Here is a 20,276-nt window from a genome sequence, read left to right on the forward strand (position 1 = left end):
TCTCCCCAAACCCACCTAAATTTGAACAATTTTCCCCCAAAATTCCCCCAAATTCCTGAAAAATTCCCCAAAATCCTCAGAATCCCCTGAATTCGCCCCAAAATCCCACGAAATTCCCCCAAATTCTCCCAAATCCTCCCAAAATTCCCCTCAAACCCTCGAAATTCTCCCCAAATTCCACCCAAAAAAAACCCCCAAAATAAAAAAAAAATCCCAAAATTCCCCAATTTTCCCCCAAAATTTCCTCGAAACTCCCCCAAAATCCCCAAATTCTCCCCTAAAATAAAAAAAAGAATCCGAAAAATCCCCAATTTCCCAACAAAATTTGGGAATATTTTCCAAATCCAACAAAATTCTCCTCCCAGGCGCCCCAAAATCCCCCAAAATCCCCCAAAATTCCCCAAAAATTCCCCAAAATCCTCCCAAAGTTACCCCAAAATTCCCCAAAATCCACCCAAAATCACACTAAAATCCCCAAATGCTCCCCAAAATCCCCCAAAAATCCACCCAAAATTACCCTAAAAAACCCCAAAATCCCCCAAATCCACCCCAAAAACCCCAAAATCCACCCCAAAATATCTCAAAATCCCCCAAATTCCCCCCAAAATCCCCAAATTCTCCCCAAAATCCCCCAAAATCCACCCAAAAATCCCCCAAATCCACCCAAAATTACCCAAAAATTCCCAAAATCCACCCAAAATTACCCCAAAACTCCCCAAATTCCCCCCAAAATCCCCAAAAATCCCCCAAATCCACCCAAAATCCCCAAAATCTCCAAATTCCCCCCCAAAAATCTCCAAAAATTCCCTTCCCAATCGCCCAAAATTGCCTAAATCTCCCCTAAAATTCCCCAAAATCCCCTAAAATCCCCAAAATCCCCCAAATCTACCCTAAAATTCCCCAAAATCTCCAAATTTCCCCCCCAAAAATCTCCCAAAATTCCCTTCCCAACCCCCCAAAACCCCCAAATCTCCCCTAAAATCCCCCAAAATCCCCAAAAATTCCCCAAATTCCCCAAATTCCGGCGGTCAGCAGCAGGGGCCTCCTTTATTGCGGGGGATTTGGGGGAAATTTGGGGGATTTTGGGGATTTGGGGCCATTCTGGGATTTTGGGGTCTGGATTTGGGATTTTTGGGGATTTTTGGGGGATTTTTGGGGTCAGAATTTGGGATTTTATGGGATTTTTTTTGATTTTTTGGGATTTTGGGGTCTGGATTTGGGATTCTTTGGGGTTAGAATTTGGGAATTTGGGGATTTTGGGGTCAGGATTTGGGATCTTTTTGGGATTTTTGGGGTTAGCATTTGGATTTTTTGGGATTTTTGGGGGGAGGATTTGGGATTTTGGGGATTTTCGGGGAATTTTCAGGGATATTTTTGATATTTTGGAGATTTTTGGGCAGATTTTTGGGGTGGGGATTTGGGATTTGGGGATTTTGGGGTTTGGATTTGGGATTTGGGGATTTTTGGGATTTTTTGGGGATTTTTTGGGATGTTTTGGGTCAGCATTTGGGATTTTGGGATTTTTGGGGTGGGGGAGGCTCCGGCGAGTCCGGCCCCCAAAATTCGGGGATCCCAAAATTTCATCTCATGCGCGTGGAGAGACCTGGGGAGAGAAGGGGAAATTTGGGGGATTTTGGGGAATTTTGGGGGAAATTTTTGGAATTTTGGGGAACTTTAGGGGGAATCTTGGGGATTTTGTGGGAAATTTGGGAATTTTGGGGGGAAATTTTGGAATTTGGGGGATTTTTGGGGGAAATTTTGGGGAACTTTAGGGGGAATCTTGGGGAAATTTTGGGAATTTTGGGGAATTTGAGGGGAAATTTTGGGGATTTAGGGGGAATCTTGGGGGAAATTTTGGGGATTTTGTGGATTTTGGGGGAAAATTTTGGAATTTTGGGGATTTTTAGGGGAAATTTTGGGAATTTTGAGGAATTTTAGAGGAAATTTTGGGATTTAGGGGGAATCTTGGGGAAATTTTGGGAATTTTGGGGATTTTGGGGGAAATTTTGGGGATTTTTGGGGAAAATTTTTGGAATTTTGGGAAATTTTAGGGGAATTTTTTGTATTTTGGGGAATTTTAGGAGGAATCTTGAGGATTTTTTTGGGATTTTTTTAAATTTTTGAGGCTATTTGGAGGAATTTTGAGAAATTTGGGGGATTTCGGGGGAATTTTGGGTGAATTTTGGAGATTTTTTGGAATTTTGGGGAGATTTTGGGTGAATTTTGAGGCATTTGGGGGAAATCTGAGGAGGATTTTGGAGGTATTTGGGGAGATTTTGGGCAATTGTAGCGGAAATTTTGGAGAATTTTGAGAGGTTTGGGATTTTGGGGGAATTTTGGGGATTTTTAGGAATTTTTGGGGGAGCTTTTTTAATTTTGGGGGAATTTTCGGGAGATTTTGGGGGAATTTTGGGTGAAATTTGGCGTTTTGGGGAATTTTTTTAGGAAATTTGGGGGATTTGGGGTTTTTGAAGGAGATTTTGGGGGAAATTTTGGGAATTTTGTGGAATTTTAGGGGAAATTTTGGAATTTTGGGGGAATCTTGGGGAAATTTTTGGCATTTGGGGGATTTTTTGGGGAAATTTTTGGAATTTTGGGGAACTTTAGGGGGAAATTTTGGGGGAATTTTGGGGAAATTTTAGGAATTTTGGGGATTTTTAGGAATTTTTGGGGGAGTTTCTTTAATTTTGGGGGAATTTTCGGGAGATTTTGGGTGAAATTTGTCATTTTGGGGAATTTTGGGGAATTTTTTAGGAAACTTGGGGGAATTGGGGTTTTTAAAGGAGATTTTTGCGGGGAATTTGGGGAGAATTTTGGGGGGATTTTTGGACATTTTGGGGAATTTTGGGGGAATTTTTAGGAATTTTGGTTTGATTTGGGTGAATTTTGAGGGATTTTTTTGGGATTTGGGTTTTTTGAAGGAGATTTTTGGGGAAATTTTGGGGATTTTGGGGGAATTTTGGGAATTTCAGGGAATTTGGGGGCGGATTTGGGGTTTTTTGAAGGGGATTTTTAGGAATTTGGGGGAATTTTGAGGGATTTGGGGGGGATTTTGGAGGATTTTTGGGAATTTTGGGCAGATTTGGGATCCTGGGGTTGGATTTTGGGGATTTTTGGGGATTTTTAGGGGAAATTGGGGGGTCCCAAGGAGATTTTTGGGGGATTTGGGGTTTTTGAGGGAGATTTTTGGGGAATTTTTGGGAGATTTGGGTGGAATTTTTAGGATTTTTGGGAAATTTTGGGGGAATTTCAGGTTTTTAAAGGAAATTTTGGGGAAATTCTGTTAATTTGGGGAAATTTGGGGGAATTTTCGGGGATTTTGGGGGTTTCCAATGGGATTTTTCCGGCAATTTTGGGGAATTTGGAAATTTGGGGAATTTTGGAGGTTTGGAAGGGAAATTTTGGGGTGAATTCAGGGGATTTGGGGATTTTTAGGGAATTTTGGGGTGAATTTGGGGAAATTTTGGGGATTTTTTGGGGAAAATTTTGGGGATTTTGGGGATTTTTTGGGGAAATTTTGGGAATTGTGGGGATTTTTGGGATGAATTTGGGAGATTTTGGGTTTTTGAAGGAGATTTTGGGGCAGTTTTTGGGGATTTTGGGGTGAATTTGGGATTTTCAGGGATTTTGGGGGGAATTTTGGGCATTTTGTGATTTTGGGGTGAATTTTGGAGATTTTTGATTTGGGGATTTTTGGGGTGAATTTTGGGGATTTTGGGGCTTTGGATTTTTGGGGTGGATTTGGGCCATTTTGGGATTTTTGATTTTTGGGGTGAATTTGGGGGATTTTGGGAATTTCGGGGAATTCAGGAAATTTTGGGGGGATTTTGGAGCGAATTTGGGGAATATTGGGGTGAATTTGGGGATTTGGGGATTTTTGGAAGGAGATTTTGGGGCTGAATTTGGGAGATTTGGGGATTTTCAGGGAATGTTGGGGATTTTTGATTTTTGGGGTGAATTTTGGGCATTTGGGGGGTTTGGGGATTTTGTGATTTCTGGAGTGATTTTGGGTGGATTTGGGGTGAATTTGGGATGATTTTGGGGTGATTTTTGGGGTGATTTTGGGGTGAGTTTCGGGGTGAATTTGGGGCATTTTGGGGTTTTGTGATTTTGGGGTGATTTCAGGATGAATTTGGGGTGATTTTGGGGTGAATTTGTGGGGTTTTTGGGTGATTTTGGGGTTATTTTTGGGGTGATTTTTGGGGTGATTTTTTGGGTGATTTTGGGGTGAATTTGAGGGATTTTGGGAAGAATTTGTGGGATTTTTTGGGTGAAATTTGGGGTGATTTTGGGGTGAAGTTTGGGGTTGAATTTGGGGTGAACTCGTGGGATTTTGCAGTGAATTTGGGGCATTTTGGGGGGAATTTGGCGGATTTTGGGGTTTTGTGATTTTTTGGGGTGATTTTTTGGGTGAATTTTGGGGTGAATTTGGGGGATTTTGGGGGATTTTTGGGGTTATTTTTGGTGCGGTTTTGGGTTATTTTGGGGGTGAATTCCGGGTGATTTTTTGGGTGATTTCGGGGTGATTTTTGGGGTGATTTTGGGGTTTTGTATTTTTGGGATGATTTTGGGGTGAATTTCGGGTGATTTTTCGGGTGATTTTGGGGTGAATTTGGGGTGAATTTGAGGGATTTTGGGGTTTTGTGTTTTTGGGGGATTTTGGGGGAATTAATTTTGGGGTGAATTTTGGGGTTGAATTTGGGGGATTTTGGGGTGATTTTGGGGTGAATTTGGGTTGTTTTTGGGGTGAATTTCGGGTGATTTTTTGGGTTATTTTTGGGTGATTTCGGGTTGAATTTTTTGGGTGATTTTGGGGTGATTTTGGGGTGTTTTTGGGGTGATTTTTGGGTGTTTTTGGGGTGTTTTTGGGTGTTTTTGGGTGTTTTTGGGTGTTTTTGGGGTGTTTTTGGGTGTTTTTGGGTGTTTTTGGGTGTTTTTGGGTGTTTTTGGGTGTTTTTGGGGTGTTTTTGGGTGTTTTTGGGTGTTTTGGCTGCACTCACGCCTCATGGATTGCCGCAGGGGCCCCTCGGCCTCGTCCGGCTCCCCCGTCCTGCACCAGTACGGACCAGTTAGAACCAGTACGGACCAGTACGGACCAGTTAGGGACCAGTACGGACCAGTTAGGGACCAGTACGGACCAGTTAGGGACCAGTACGGACCAGTTAGGGACCAGTATAAACCAGTTAGGGACCAGTATGGACCAGTACGGACCAGTTAGAGACCAGTTAGGGACCAGTATAAACCAGTATGGACCAGTACGGACCAGTATGGACCAGTTAGGGACCAGTACGGACCAGTTAGAACCAGTACGGACCAGTATGGACCAGTATGGACCAGTACGGACCAGTTGGAAGCAGCACAAACCAGTTACACACCAGTTACACCAGTTAGAACCAGTACAGACCAGTTAGAACCAGTACAGACCAGTTAGAACCAGTACAGACCAGTTAAACCAGAAACCCCCCAGAGCCCCCAACGCCCTCCCAGGCCCAACCAGTACAAACCAGTACAAACCAGTACAAACCAGTACAAACCACTTCCCTCCCAGTACAAACCAGTATAAACCAGTACCCCATAACCATTCCCAGTCCATCCCAGTATCCCCAGTTCCCTCCCAGCCCTTCCCAGTTCATCCCAGTTTGTCCCAGTTCCCCTCCCAGTCCCTCCCAGTTCCCTCCCAGTACAAACCAGTACCCCACAACCCCATTCCCAGTCCATCCCAGTATCCCCAGTTCCCTCCCAGCCCTTCCCAGTCCATCCCAGTTTGTCCCAGTTCCCTACCAGTCCCTCCCAGTACAAACCAGTATAAACCAGTAACCCCCCATCCCATTCCCAGTCCCTCCCAGTATAAACCAGTATAAACCAGTATAAACCAGTATAAACCAGTTCCCATCCCAGTGTCCCCATTGTCCCTCCCCCAGCCCCTCCCAGTACAAACCAGTACAAACCAGTACAAACCAGTACCCCGCAATCCCATTCCCAGTCCATCCCAGTTTGTCCCAGTGTCCCCCCCAGCCCCTCCCAGTATAAACCAGTATAAACCAGTTCCCTCCCAGCCCTTCCCAGTTCATCCCAGTCCATCCCAGTTTGTCTCAGTTCCCTCCCAGTCCCCCCAGTGCCCTCCCAGTACAAACCAGTATAAACCAGTATCCCCCCATCCCACTCCCAGTCCCTCCCAGCCCCTCCCAGTATAAACCAGTATAAACCAGTATCCCCCCATCCCACTCCCAGTCCCTCCCAGCCCCTCCCAGTATAAACCAGTATAAACCAGTATCCCCCCATCCCACTCCCAGTTCCCTCCCAGCCCCTCCCAGTATAAACCAGTATAAACCAGTTACTTGGGCTGTTGGTCGAACTTGCAGCGGCAGTGACGGCCTGGGGGGGGGAGGGGCGTTACTGGTTTGTACTGGGAGGGACTGGGAGGGAACTGGGAATGGGTTAAAGGGAGATTTGGGGATATTTTGGGGTTATTTGGGATTTTTGGGGGGATTTGGGGATATTTTTGTGGGGAATTTTGGGGCAATTTTGGGATATTTTAGGGGAATTTTGGGGGGAATTTGGGGATATTTTTGGGGATATTTTGGGGGGATTTTTGGAATATTTTTGTGAGGCATTTTGGGATCATTTTGGAGTATTTTGGGGGGATTTTGGGGATATTTATGTGGGGAATTTTGGGATAATTTTGGTGCAATTTTGGGGATATTTTTGGGGATATTTTAGGGATATTTTGGGGGCATTTTTGGGATGTTTTGGGGAGATCTTGGGGATATTTTGGGGGGATTTGGGGATATGTTTGGGAATATTTTGGAATATTTTTGGGATGATTTTGGGGTTACTTGGGATATTTTGAGGGAATTTTGGAATATTTTTGTGAGGCATTTTGGGATAATTTTGGGATATTTTGTGGGGATTTTGGCGATATTTTGGAGGATATTTTTTGGGATGTTTTTGGGGGATTTTGGGATATTTTTGTGAGGGATTTTGGGATAATTTTGGGATTTTTTTGGGGGGATTTTGGGGATATCTTGAGGGGATTTTGTGGATATTTTTGTGGGGAATTTTGGGATAATTTTGGGATAGTTTTGGGAATATTTTGGGGGGATTTGGGGATATTTGTGTGTCTCTCACTGAGGATGAGGAGGATCCCGAGCACGAAGAAGATCCCGGCCACGACGAGACCCCCGAGGCGCAGGGAGTCGTAATCTGGGGCAGAAACAGCCCAAAACAGGCAAAAATCACCCAAAATCACACCTGGGACAGGGCAGAGCCCAAAACCACCCAAAACAGGCAAAAATCACCCAAAATCACCCCAAAACCACACCCGGGATGGGCAGAGCCCAAAAACACCAAAAACAGCCCAAAACAGGCAAAAATCACCCCAAAACCACACCCGGGACAGGGCAGAGCCCAAAATCACCCAAAACAGCCCAAAATGACCCAAAATCACCCAAAACCACACCTGGGACAGGGCAGAGCTCAAAACCACCCAAAACAGCCCAAAACAGGCAAAAATCACCCAAAATCACCCCAAAACCACCCAAAAATCACACCCGGGACAGGGCAGAGCCCAAAACCACCCAAAACAGCCCAAAATGACCCAAAATCACCCAAAATCACCCCAAAACCACACCCGGGACAGGGCAGAGCCCAAAATCAGCCAAAATCAGCCAAAATCACCCCAAAACCACACCCGGGACAGGGCACAGCCCAAACCCAACAAAAACAGCCCAAAATCACCCAAAATCACCCCAAAACCACACCCGGGACAGGGCACAGCCCAAACCCAACAAAAACAGCCCAAAATCACCCAAAATCACCCCAAAACCACGCCTGGGACAGGGCAGAGCCCAAAAACCACCAAAAACAGCCCAAAATGACCCAAATACACCCAAAATCACCCAAAACCACACCTGGGACAGGGCAGACACCAAAATCCCCCAAATCCCCCAAAATCACCCAAAATCACCCAAATCCCCCCAAAACCCCCAAACCTCACCGTAGTGGAACCGCTCCCACTCCGACTTCGCGGGCTCTGGGAGGGGCAAGGGGCGGGGTCAGTGACGTCACTGGTGACGTCACCGCCCCCTCCGTGACGTCACGGCCCCGGCTCACCTGTCCCGGCCGCGCTCGGCGCCATCGCGGCCGCACCTGCGCGGGGAGGGGGAGAGCTCAGCGCCGGCCCGTGCAGCACACATTGCCCCTTTTTACCCCAAATTTCAACTTTTCCCCCCAATTTCAACTTTTCCCCCCAAATTTCCCCCAAATTTCCCCTTTTCACTCCAATTTTTCCCTTTTCCCCCCCAAATTTCCCCTAAATTTTCCCTTTTCCCCCCGAAATTTCCCTTTTTCTCCCAAATTTCCCCTAAATTTCCCCCTTTTCCCCCAAATTTTCCCTTTTTCTCCCAAATTTCCCCCAAATTTTCCCTTTTTCACCCAAATTTCCCCCAAATTTTCCCTTTTTCACCCAAATTTCCCCCAAATTTCCCCTTTCCCCCAAATTTTCCCTTTTTCTCCCTAATTTTTCTCTTTTTCCACCCAAATTTCCCCTTTTCCCCCCAAATTTCCCCTAAATTTCCCCTTTTCACTCCAAGTTTTCCCTTTTTCACCCAAATTTCCCCTAAATTTTCCCTTTTCCCCCCCAAATTTCCCTTTTTCTCCCTAATTTTTCTCTTTTTCCACCCAAATTTCCCCTTTTTCTCCCCAAATTTCCCCTTTCCCCCCCTAATTACCCCTTTTCCCTCCCAAATTCCCCCTTTTCCCCCCAAATTTCCCCTAAATTTTCCCTTTTTCCCTCTAATCTTTCCCTTTTTCCCCCTAAATTTTCCCTTTTCCCCACAAATTTCCCCTTTTTTTCCAAATGTTTCCCATTTTTCCCTCAAAATTTCCACTTTTCCCCCCCAATTTCCCCTTTTCCCCCAAATTTCTACTTTTCCCCCCAAATTTCCCTTTTCCCCAACAAATTTCCCCTTTTCCCCACCAAATTTCCCCCAAATTTCTCCTTTTCCCCCCAATTTCCCCTTTTCCCCCAAAATTTCCCCTATAATTTCCCATTTCTCTCCCAAATTTCCCCTAAATTTCCCCTTTTGTCCCCAAATTTCCACTAAATTTTTCCTCTTTCCCCCTAAATTTTCCCCTTTTCCCCCAAAATTCCCCTTTTTTTCCAAATGTTTCCCTTTTTTCCCTCAAAATTTCCACTTTTCCCCCCCCCAATTTCCCCTTTTCCCCCCAAATTTCCCCTTTTCCCCCCAAATTTTTCCTTTTTCCCCCCAATTTTCCCCTTTTCCCCCCAAATTTCCCTTTTACCCCAACATTTCCCCCAAAATTTCCCATTTCTCCCTCCAAGTTTCCCCTAAATTTCCCCTTTTCCCCCCAAATTTCCCCTAAATTTTCCCTTTTCGCCCCTAAATTTTCCCTTTTTGCCCCCAATTTTATCCTTTTCCCCCCAAATTTCCACTTTTTTCCAAATGTTTCCCATTTTTCCCTCAAAATTTCCACTTTTCCCCCCCCAATTTCCCCTTTCCCCCAAATTTCTACTTTTTTCCCCAAATTTCCCTTTTCCTCCCAATTTTCCCCTTCCCCCCCAAATTTCGCCTTTTTTCCCCCTTTCCCCCCAAATTTTCCCCAAATTTCCCCTTTTCCCCCCAAATTTCCCCTTTCCCCCAAAATTTCCCCCAAAATTTCCCATTTCTCTCCCAAATTTCCCCTAAATTTTCCCTTTTCCCCCCAAATTTTCCCTTTTCCCCCCAAATTTCTACTTTTTTCCCCAAATTTCCCCTTTTTCCTCCCAATTTTCCCCTTTTCCCCCCAATTTCCCCTTTTTCTCCCTATTTTTTTCCTTTTTCCCCCCAAATTTCCACTTTTTTTCCCAAATTTTCCCTTTTCATCCCCAATTTTTCCCCTTCCCCCCAATTTTTCACATTTTTTTACCAAATCTCCCCCATTTTTCCCAGTTCTTCCCCATTTCCCGTTTTTAACCACAACTGTTCCCATTTTTCTCAATTTCCCCAATTTCTCCCCATTTTTTACCAAATTCCCCCATTTTCCCCTCATTTTCCCCATATTTTCCCCCATTTCTCCCATTTTTCCTCCTTTTCCCCAATTTTCCTCACATTTTTTCCCAATATTTTCCATTTCCCCTGGATTTTTCCCCATTTTTTCCAATTTTTCAACCAATTCTTTACCAATTTCCCAATTTTATCCCATTTTTAACCAAATCTCCCCCACTTTCCCCGCTCTTTTTCTCCATATTTTTCTCCAATTTTTCCCAATATTTTCCCCATTTTTCTGATTTTTCCCCAATTTTCCCCATTTTTTTTCAATTTTCCCCCATTTTCACCAAATTTCCCCCATTTGCCTCAATTTTCTCCCAATTTTTCCCAATTTTCCCCCAAATTTTTCTCCATTTTTTCCTGTTTTCCCCCAATTTTTCCCCATTTTCAACTGTTTTTTCCTCATTTTCCCCATTTTCTTAAATTTCCCCCATTTTCCCCATTTTTTCCCCAGATTTTTCTCCAATTTCCCCCATTTGATCCCACTTTTCCCAAATTTTTCCCAATTTTTCCCAATTTCCAACTCTTTTTCCTCATTTTCTCCCACGTTTTCCCACATTCACCAATTTTCCCAATTTCCTTCATTTTTTCCCCATTTTTCCCAAAATTTCCCCCTTTTCATCATCCCATTTTTTCTCCCATTTTTAATTTATTTCCCCCAATTTTCCCAAATTTTTCCCCATATTTTTCTCCAGTTTTTCCCAATTTCCATTTCCCCCAAATTTTTGCCAATTTTTTCCCCAATTTTCCCCATTTCCTTCAAATTTTCCCCAATTTTCTGATTTTTTCCTATTTTTTCCCAAATTTTTCCCCAAGTTTTCCCCATTTCCTTCAAATTTTCTCAATTTTTCCGATTTTTCCCCAAATTTTCCCCAAATTTTTCCCATTTCCTTCAAATTTCCCCATTTTCCCCAATTTTCTGATTTTTTCCTATTTTTCCCCAATTTTTCCCAAATTTTCCACATTTCCTTCCAATTTTCCCCAAATTTTCCCCATTTCCTTCAAATTTCCCCAATTTTCTGATTTTTTCCCTATTTTTTCCCAAATTTTTCCCAAATTTTCCCCAATTTTTTGAATTTTTCCCATTTTCCCCCAAATTTTCCCCATTTCCTTCAATTTTTCCCCATTTTCCCCAATTTTCTGAATTTTTCCTATTTTCCCACAAATTTTCCCCATTTCCTTCCAATTTTCCCCAATTTTCTGAATTTTTCCCATTTTTCCCACATTTTCCACAATTTTCTGATTTTTTCCCATTTTTCCCAAATTTTCCCCAACTTTTCCCCATTTCCTCCAAATTTTCCCCAATTTTTGGAATTTTTCCTATTTTTCCCCATTTTTTCCCCATTTTTTCCCATTCCCTTCAAATTTTCCCCCATTTTTTCCCATTTCCCCCAATTTTCCTTTATTTTCCCCAATTTTTCCCCAATTTTCCGAATTTTCCTCAATTTTCCGAATTTCCCCCAATTTTCTCCTATTTCTTTCCCATTTTCCTCCAAATTTCCATTTTTTTTTAAAATTTCCTCCCAATTTCTCCACATTTTTCCCATTTTCCTGGGGTTTTTCCAATTTTTTCCCCATTTTCCCCCAGTTTTCCCAATTTTCCCGATTTTCCCAATTTTTTCCCAAATTGTCCCCATTTCCCCCAGCTTTTCCTCCCCAGTTTTTCCACTTTTATTCCAATTTTCCTCTTTTTTACCCAATTTTCACACCATTTTCTTCATTTTTCCCCATTTTCCCCCAGTTTTCCCAATTTTCTTCAATTTTTTCCTTATTTTTCTCAATTTCCCCACATTTTCCCCAATTTCCCCCATTTTTCCCCGCTTTCAACGAGTTTTTTTCCATTTTTTCAAATTTCCTCCATTTTCCCAATTTTTTCTTTTTTTTTCCCATTTTTCCCAATTTACCCCAATTTTTAATTTTTTTCCCATTTTTTTCTATTTTTCCCACTTCCCCCAATCTTCCAAATTGCCCCAAATTCCCCCAAATTTTTCCCATTTCCCCCAATTTTCTTCAAAATTTCCAATTTTTCCCCAATTTCCCCAATTTTATCCCAATTTTTTCTCCAATTTTTCCCAATTTCTTCAGTTATTTCCCCATTTCCCCCAATTTTCTTCAAAATTTTCCATTTTTTCCCTAATTTCCCCAATTTTATCCCATTTTTTTCTCCCATTTCCCTCCATTTTTCCCCATTTTCAACATTTTCTCCCAATTTTCTCCGACTTTTTCCCCATTTTCAACCAAATTTCCCCATTTTTTCCCAAGTTTTAAATATTTTTCCCCAATTTCCCCAATTTTCTCAAGTTGTTTTTCCCAATTTTTCCCCATTTCCCCCGGATTTTTTCCCATTTTCTCCCAATTTTCTCTCTTTTTTTTCCAATTTTCTGAATTTTTCCCATTTTCTCCACCCCCCCAACTTTCTTCCCATTTTCCCCAATTTTTCCAGGTTTTTCCATTTCCCCCCATTTTTTCCCCAATTTCCCCCCATTTTTCCTAATTTTTAACAATTTTTCCCCAATTTTTCCAAATTTTCCCCAATTTTCCCCAAATTTTTCCAAATTTTTCCTCAATTTCCCCAATTTTTTCCCCAATTTTATCCCAATTTTTTCCCCAATTTCCCCAATTTTTCCCCAATTCTCTTCAATTATTCCCCATTTCCCCATAATTTTTTTCAAAATTTCCCATTTTCCCCCAATTTCCCCAATTTTATCCCAATTTTTTTCCCAAATTTTATCCCAATTTTTTCTCCAATTTCCCCCAAATTTTTCCCATTTCCCCCAACTTTTCCCCAATTTTCTTCAAAATTTCTCATTTTTTCCCCAATTTCCCAAATTTTACCCCAATTTTTTCCCCAATCTCTTCTCCAATTTCCCCCAAATTTTTCCCATTTCCGCCCAATTTTTCCCAACTTTCTTCAGTTATTTCCCCATTTCCCCCAATTTTCTTCAAAATTTCCCATTTTTCCCCAATTTCCCCAATTTTATTCCAATTTTTCCCAAACTTTACCCCAATTTTCCCCAATTTTTTCTCCAATTTCCCCCTAATTTTTCCCATGTCCCCCAATTTTCCCCCATTTTTTTCAAAATTTCCCATTTTTCCCCTATTTCCCAAATTTTCCCCCAATTTCCCACATTTTTCCCCCATTTTTCTCCAATTTCCCCAAATTTTATCCCATTTTTTCCCCAATTTTCCCCCAAGTTTTCCCCAATTCTCTTCCATTATTTCCCCTTTTCCCCCAATTTTCTTCAAAATTTCCCATTTTTTCCCCAATTTCTCCCAAATTTTATCCCAATTTTTTCCCCATTTTCCCCCCAAATTTTTCCCATTTCCCCCCAATTTTTCCCAAATTTCTTCTATTATTCCTCATTTCCCCCCAATTTTCTTCAAAATTTCCCATTTTTTCCCCAATTTCCCCCAAATTTTATCCCAATTTTTCTCCAATTTCCCCCCAATTTTTCCCCCAATTTTCTTCAAAATTTCCCAATTTTTCCCCAATTTCCCCAATTTTATCCTAATTTTTCCCCAATTGCCCACATTTTTCCCCATTTCCCAAATTTTACCCCAATTTTTTCCGCAATTTCCCCAATTTTATCCCAATTTTTTCCGCAATTTCCCCCAAATTTTTCCCATTTCCACCCAATTTTTCCCAATTTTCTTCAGTTATTTCCCCATTTTCCCCCAATTTTCTTCAAAATTTTTCCCCAATTTCCCCAATTTTATCCCAATTGTTTCCCAATTTTCTTCAAAATTTCCCATTTTTCCCCAATTTCCCCAATTTTATCCCAATTTTACACCCAATTTCCCCCAAATTTTCCCATTTCCCCCCAATTTTTTCCCAATATTCTTCAGTTATTTTCCCCCAATTTTCTTCAAAATTTCCCAATTTTTCCCCAATTTCCCCAATTTTATCCCAATTTTACCCCCAAATTCCCCCAAATTTTTCCCATTTCCCCCAATTTTTCCCAATTTTCTTCCGTTATTTCCCCATTTCCTCCAATTTTCTTAAAAATTTCCCATTTTTCCCCAATTTTATCCCAATTTTTCTCCAAAATGGGGGGAAAAATGGGGAAAATCCAAGAAAAAAAGGGAAAAATTGGGGAAAAATTGGGAAAAAATTCAAGAAAAAAGGAAAAATTGGGGGAAAAATAGAAAAAATCCAAGAAAAAAGGGAAAAATTGGGGGGGAAATTGGGGGGAAATTTGGGAAAAATTTGTGGAAAATTGGGGAAAATCTAAGAAAAAAGGGAAAATTTGGGGAAAACTTGAGAAAAAAAAGGGAAAGAATGAGAGAAATTAGGAAAAAAACGGGGAAATTGGGAAAATCCAAGAAAAAAGGGAAAAAATAGAAAAAATCCAAGAAAAAAGGAAAAATTGGGGAAAATCCAAGATAAAAAAGGGGAAAAATTGGGGAAAATTCAAGGAAAAAGGGAAAAAATAGAAAAAATCCAAGAAAAAAGGAAAAATTGGGGAAAATCCAAGATAAAAAAGGGGAAAAATTGGGGAAAATTCAAGGAAAAAGGGAAAAATAGAAAAAATCCAAGAAAAAAGTGAGAATTTTGGGGGAAATTGGGGAAATCCAAGAAAAAAAGGGGAAAAATTGGGGAAAAATCCAAGAAAAAAAGGAACAAATGTGAGAAAATTGGAAAATACTGGAAAAAAAAAAAGGGAAATTTTGGGGAAAAATGGGAAAATTTGGAGAAAATCCTAGAAAAAAGGGAAAAATTGGGGGAAAATTGGGACAAATTGGGACAAATCCATGAAAGGAGGGGAAAATTGGGGGAAATTCATGGGAAAAAAGGAAAAAAGGGGGAAAATTGGGGAAAATCGGAGAAAAAAGGGAAAAATGGGGAAAGTTTGGGGGGAAGTGGGAAAAAATGGGGGAAAATGGGAAAAAATGGGGGAAAATGGGGAAAATCCAGGCCTGGAGCAGGTTAAACTGGTTTAGACTGGGTTAAACTGGTTTAAACCGGTTTAAACCGGTTTAAACTGGGACAGACTGGGTTAAACTGGGACAGACTGGTTTAGATTGGGTTAAACTGGTTTAAACTGGTTTAAACCGGTTTAGACTGGGTTAAACTGGTTTAGACTGGGTTAAACTGGTTTAAACCGGTTTAAACTGGTTTAAACCGGTTTAAACTGGGACAGACTGGGTTAAACTGGGACAGACTGGTTTAGATTGGGTTAAACTGGTTTAAACTGGTTTAAACCGGTTTAGACTGGGTTAAACTGGTTTAGACTGGGTTAAACTGGTTTAAACTGGGACAGACTGGGTTAAACTGGGCCAGACTGGGTTAAACTGGGACAGACTGGTTTAGACTGGGTTAAACTGGGTCAGACCGGGTTAAACTGGTTTAGACTGGGTTAAACTGGGGCAGACTGGTTTAGACTGGGCCAGACTGGGTTAAACTGGGAGTTACTGGGTTAAACTGGGCCAGACTGGGTTAAACTGGGAGTTACTGGGTTAAACTGGGTTAAACTGGGCCAGACTGGGTTAAACTGGGGCAGACTGGGTTAAACTGGGAGTTACTGGGTTAAACTGGGCCAGACTGGGTTAAACTGGGAGTTACTGGGTTAAACTGGGCCAGACTGGGTTAAACTGGGAGTTACTGGGTTAAACTGGGCCAGACTGGTTTAAGCTGGGCCAGACTGGGTTAAACTGGGCCAGACTGGGTTAAACTGGGTTAAACTGGGCCAGACTGGGTTAAACTGGGTTAAACTGGGCCAGACTGGGGCATTGGGCAGTGGGGGAGGGGCCGCTGCCGTTGCCATGGAAACGTGACCTTGGCCCCTCCCCCACCCAGCCCGGGGAACTGGGAGGGACTGGGAGGGAACTGGGAGGGACTGGGAGGGACTGGGACAGACTGGGAGGGACTGGGAGGGAACTGGGACAGACTGGGGGGGACTGGGAGGGAACTGGGAGCGTCTGGGAGAACAAACTGGGAGCACTGGGAGTTACTGGGAGCACTGGGAGTTACTGGGAGTCACTGGGAGTCACTGGGAGTTACTGGGAGTCACTGGGAGTCACTGGGAGTTACTGGGAGTCACTGGGAGTCACTGGGAGTTACTGGGAGTCACTGGGAGTCACTGGGAGTTACTGGGAGTCACTGGGAGTAACTGGGAGTTACTGGGAGTCACTGGGAGTCACTGGGAGTAACTGGGAGTTACTGGGAGTCACTGGGAGTCACTGGGAGTTACTGGGAGTTACTGGGAGTCACTGGGAGTCACTGGGAGTTACTGGGAGTCACTGGGAGTCACTGGGAGTCACTGGGAGTTACTGGGAGTCACTGGGAGTCACTGGGAGTTACTGGGAGTCACTGGGAGTTACTGGGAGTCACTGGGAGGACAAACTGGGAGTCACTGGGAGTCACTGGGAGTCACTGGGAGGACAAACTGGGAGTTACTGGGAGCACTGGGAGGGTCACTGGGAGCACTGGGAGTTACTGGGAGGGTCACTGGGAGTTACTGGGAGGGTCACTGGGAGTTACTGGGAGCACTGGGAGGGTTACTGGGAGCACTGGGAGGGTCACTGGGAGTTACTGGGGGACTCTGTGGGGGTCACTGGATGTTACTGGGAGTTACTGGGAGTTACTGGGAGCTGTGGCAGGGACACTGGGAGTTACTGGGAGCACTGGGAGTTACTGGGAGCACTGGTAGAGCTGCTCAGGGGTTACTGGGAGGGCAAACTGGGAGTTACTGGGAGCACTGGGAGGGTCACTGGGAGTTGGGGACTCTGTGGGGGTCACTGAATGTTACTGGGAGGTACTGGGAGGGTTACTGGGAGTTACTGGGAGGCACTGGGAGTTACTGGGAGCGGCCCCTCCCCCCCAAGGTCACCCCGAGGTCGGGGGGGGACCCGGCCCTGCCCCCCCCCAGTCCCTCCCAGTCCCCCCCAGTTCACCCCAGTGCCCCCCAGTTTGCCCCAGTGCCCCCCAGTTTGCCCCAGTGTGTCCCAGTTCGCCCCAGTTTGCCCCAGTTTGCCCAGTACCTGCCCGCGCGCTCCGCTCCCCCCGCGCGCGCCCGCCCCGGCCCGCGGCTATTTATAGCGCGTGACGTCACCGGGGGTGGGGCCAGGCCACGCCCCCTCAGAGCGGCCCACGAAGGGACCAGTAACACCAGTAACGGACCAGTAAGGGACCAGTAACGGACCAGTAAGGGACCAGTTACACCAATAAGGGACCAGTAAGGGACTGGGAACGGCCCCGGGCCACGCCCCCTCCCAGTTACCCAGTAACGGACCAGTAAGGGACCAGTTACACCAGTAAGGGACCAGTAAGGGACCAGTAAGGGACTGGGAAGATCCCCGGGCCACGCCCCCTCCCACTGACCCAGTACCGGAACAGTAACGGACCAGTAACGGACCAGTTACACCAGTAAGGGAATGGGAATGGCCCCGGGCCACGCCCCCTCCCAGTTACCCAGTAACGGACAACTACAGGACCAGTAAGGGACCAGTAACACCAGTTACACACCAGTCACACCAGTCACACACCAGTCACACACCAGTCACACCAGTCACACACCAGTCACACACCAGTCACACACCAGTCACACACCAGTCACACACCAGTCACACCAGTCACACACCAGTCACACCAGTTACAGACCAGTCACACCAGTTACACACCAGTCACACCAGTTACAGACCAGTCACACCAGTTACACACCAGTCACACCAGTTACAGACCAGTCACACCAGTCACACACCAGTCACACCAGTCACACCAGTCACACCAGTTACACACCAGTCACACCAGTCACACACCAGTCACACCAGTCACACACCAGTCACACCAGTCACACCAGTCACACCAGTTACACACCAGTCACACCAGTTACACACCAGTCACACCAGTTACAGACCAGTCACACCAGTTACACACCAGTCACACACCAGTCACACCAGTTACAGACCAGTCACACCAGTTACACACCAGTTACACACCAGTCACACCAGTTACACACCAGTCACACCAGTTACAGACCAGTCACACCAGTCACACACCAGTCACACCAGTTACAGACCAGTCACACCAGTCACACCAGTTACAGACCAGTCACACCAGTCACACCAGTTACACCAGTAACACACCAGTCACACCAGTTACACACCAGTCACACCAGTTACACACCAGTCACACCAGTTACAGACCAGTCACACCAGTTACACACCAGTCACACCAGTCACACACCAGTCACACCAGTCACACACCAGTCACACCAGTTACAGACCAGTCACACCAGTCACACCAGTTACACCAGTAACACACCAGTCACACCAGTTACACACCAGTCACACCAGTCACACACCAGTCACACCAGTTACAGACCAGTCACACCAGTTACAGACCAGTCACACCAGTCACACACCAGTCACACCAGTTACAGACCAGTCACACCAGTCACACACCAGTCACACCAGTCACACACCAGTCACACCAGTTACACAGCAGTCACACCAGTTACAGACCAGTCACACCAGTTACACACCAGTCACACCAGTTAGACACCAGTCACAGACCAGTCACACCAGTTACAGACCAGTCACACCAGTTACACACCAGTCACACCAGTCACAGACCAGTCACACCAGTCACACCAGTCACACCAGTTACACAGCAGTCACACCAGTTACACACCAGTCACACCAGTTACAGACCAGTCACACCAGTTACACACCAGTCACACCAGTTACACACCAGTCACACCAGTCACACCAGTCACACCAGTCACACACCAGTCACACCAGTCACAGACCAGTCACACCAGTCACACACCAGTCACACCAGTTACAGACCAGTCACACCAGTTACACACCAGTCACACCAGTTACACAGCAGTCACACCAGTTACAGACCAGTCACACCAGTTACACACCAGTTACACACCAGTCACAGACCAGTCACACCAGTTACAGACCAGTTACACACCAGTCACACCAGTCACACCAGTTACACACCAGTTACACACCAGTCACACACCAGTCACACCAGTTACAGACCAGTCACACCAGTTACACACCAGTTACACACCAGTCACAGACCAGTCACACCAGTCACACACCAGTCACACCAGTCACACACCAGACACACCAGTCACAGACCAGTCACACCAGTCACACACCAGTCACACCAGTTACAGACCAGTCACACCAGTTACAGACCAGTCACACCAGTCACAGACCAGTCACACCAGTTACAGACCAGTCACACCAGTTACACACCAGTCACACCAGTCACAGACCAGTCACACCAGTTACAGACCAGTCACACCAGTTACACACCAGTCACACCAGTTACAGACCAGTCACACCAGTTACACACCAGTCACACCAGTCACAGACCAGTCACACCAGTTACAGACCAGTCACACCAGTTACACACCAGTCACACCAGTTACAGACCAGTCACACCAGTTACACACCAGTCACACCAGTCACAGACCAGTCACACCAGTCACACACCAGTCACACCAGTCACAGACCAGTCACACCAGTTACACACCAGTCACACCAGTTACAGACCAGTCACACCAGTCACAGACCAGTCACACCAGTTACACACCAGTCACACCAGTTACAGACCAGTCACACCAGTCACAGACCAGTCACACCAGTTACACACCAGTCACACCAGTTACAGACCAGTCACACCAGTCACAGACCAGTCACACCAGTCACACACCAGTCACACCAGTCACAGACCAGTCACACCAGTCACACACCAGTCACACCAGTTACACACCAGTCACACCAGTTACACACCAGTCACACCAGTCACAGACCAGTCACACCAGTCACACACCAGTCACACCAGTTACAGACCAGTCACACCAGTCACACAGCAGTCACACCAGTCACACACCAGTCACACACCAGTCACACCAGTTACAGACCAGTCACACCAGTCACACACCAGTCACACCAGTCACACCAGTCACACACCAGTCACACCAGTTACACACCAGTCACACCAGTTACAGACCAGTCACACCAGTCACAGACCAGTCACACCAGTTACACACCAGTCACACCAGTTACACACCAGTCACACCAGTTACAGACCAGTCACACCAGTCACACCAGTCACACCAGTTACAGACCAGTCACACCAGTCACACACCAGTCACACCAGTTACACACCAGTCACACCAGTCACAGAGCAGTCACACCAGTCACACACCAGTCACACCAGTTACACACCAGTCACACCAGTCACACACCAGTCACACCAGT

At 44.9% G+C, this 20,276-nt stretch overlaps 1 protein-coding gene across 1 annotated transcript; it reads right to left on the reverse strand.

Moving 5' to 3' along the window:
* Positions 1–1,019: 1,019 nt before the first annotated feature.
* Positions 1,020–17,064, reverse strand: LOC135288531 (phospholemman-like). Its single transcript, XM_064401919.1, has 7 exons — positions 17,031–17,064; positions 8,113–8,148; positions 7,997–8,032; positions 7,129–7,203; positions 6,339–6,375; positions 5,001–5,050; positions 1,020–1,603 (listed from the first exon to the last, which is right to left on the reverse strand). Exons 2-7 carry the CDS (start codon positions 8,135–8,137, stop codon positions 1,581–1,583), a joined length of 246 nt encoding a protein of 81 aa, XP_064257989.1. The 5' UTR covers positions 8,138–8,148; positions 17,031–17,064; the 3' UTR covers positions 1,020–1,580.
* Positions 17,065–20,276: the final 3,212 nt, after the last annotated feature.

The sequence above is a fragment of the Passer domesticus genome, chromosome 33, assembly GCF_036417665.1.
Source record: "Passer domesticus isolate bPasDom1 chromosome 33, bPasDom1.hap1, whole genome shotgun sequence".
NCBI classification, from domain to species: Eukaryota; Metazoa; Chordata; class Aves; order Passeriformes; family Passeridae; genus Passer; species Passer domesticus.

What these genes read in the sequence shown, in the direction of transcription:
- LOC135288531 (XM_064401919.1), bottom strand. Translation starts at nt 8,137, where the DNA reads ATGGCGCCGAGCGCGGCCGGGACAG. An exon ending in GCCGAGCGCGGCCGGGACAG is followed by an intron (nt 8,033 to 8,112) that starts GTGAGCCGGGGC and finishes TGCCCCTCCCAG; the next exon opens with AGCCCGCGAAGTCGGAGTGG. An exon ending in GTGGGAGCGGTTCCACTACG is followed by an intron (nt 7,204 to 7,996) that starts GTGAGGTTTGGG and finishes TTTCTGCCCCAG; the next exon opens with ATTACGACTCCCTGCGCCTC.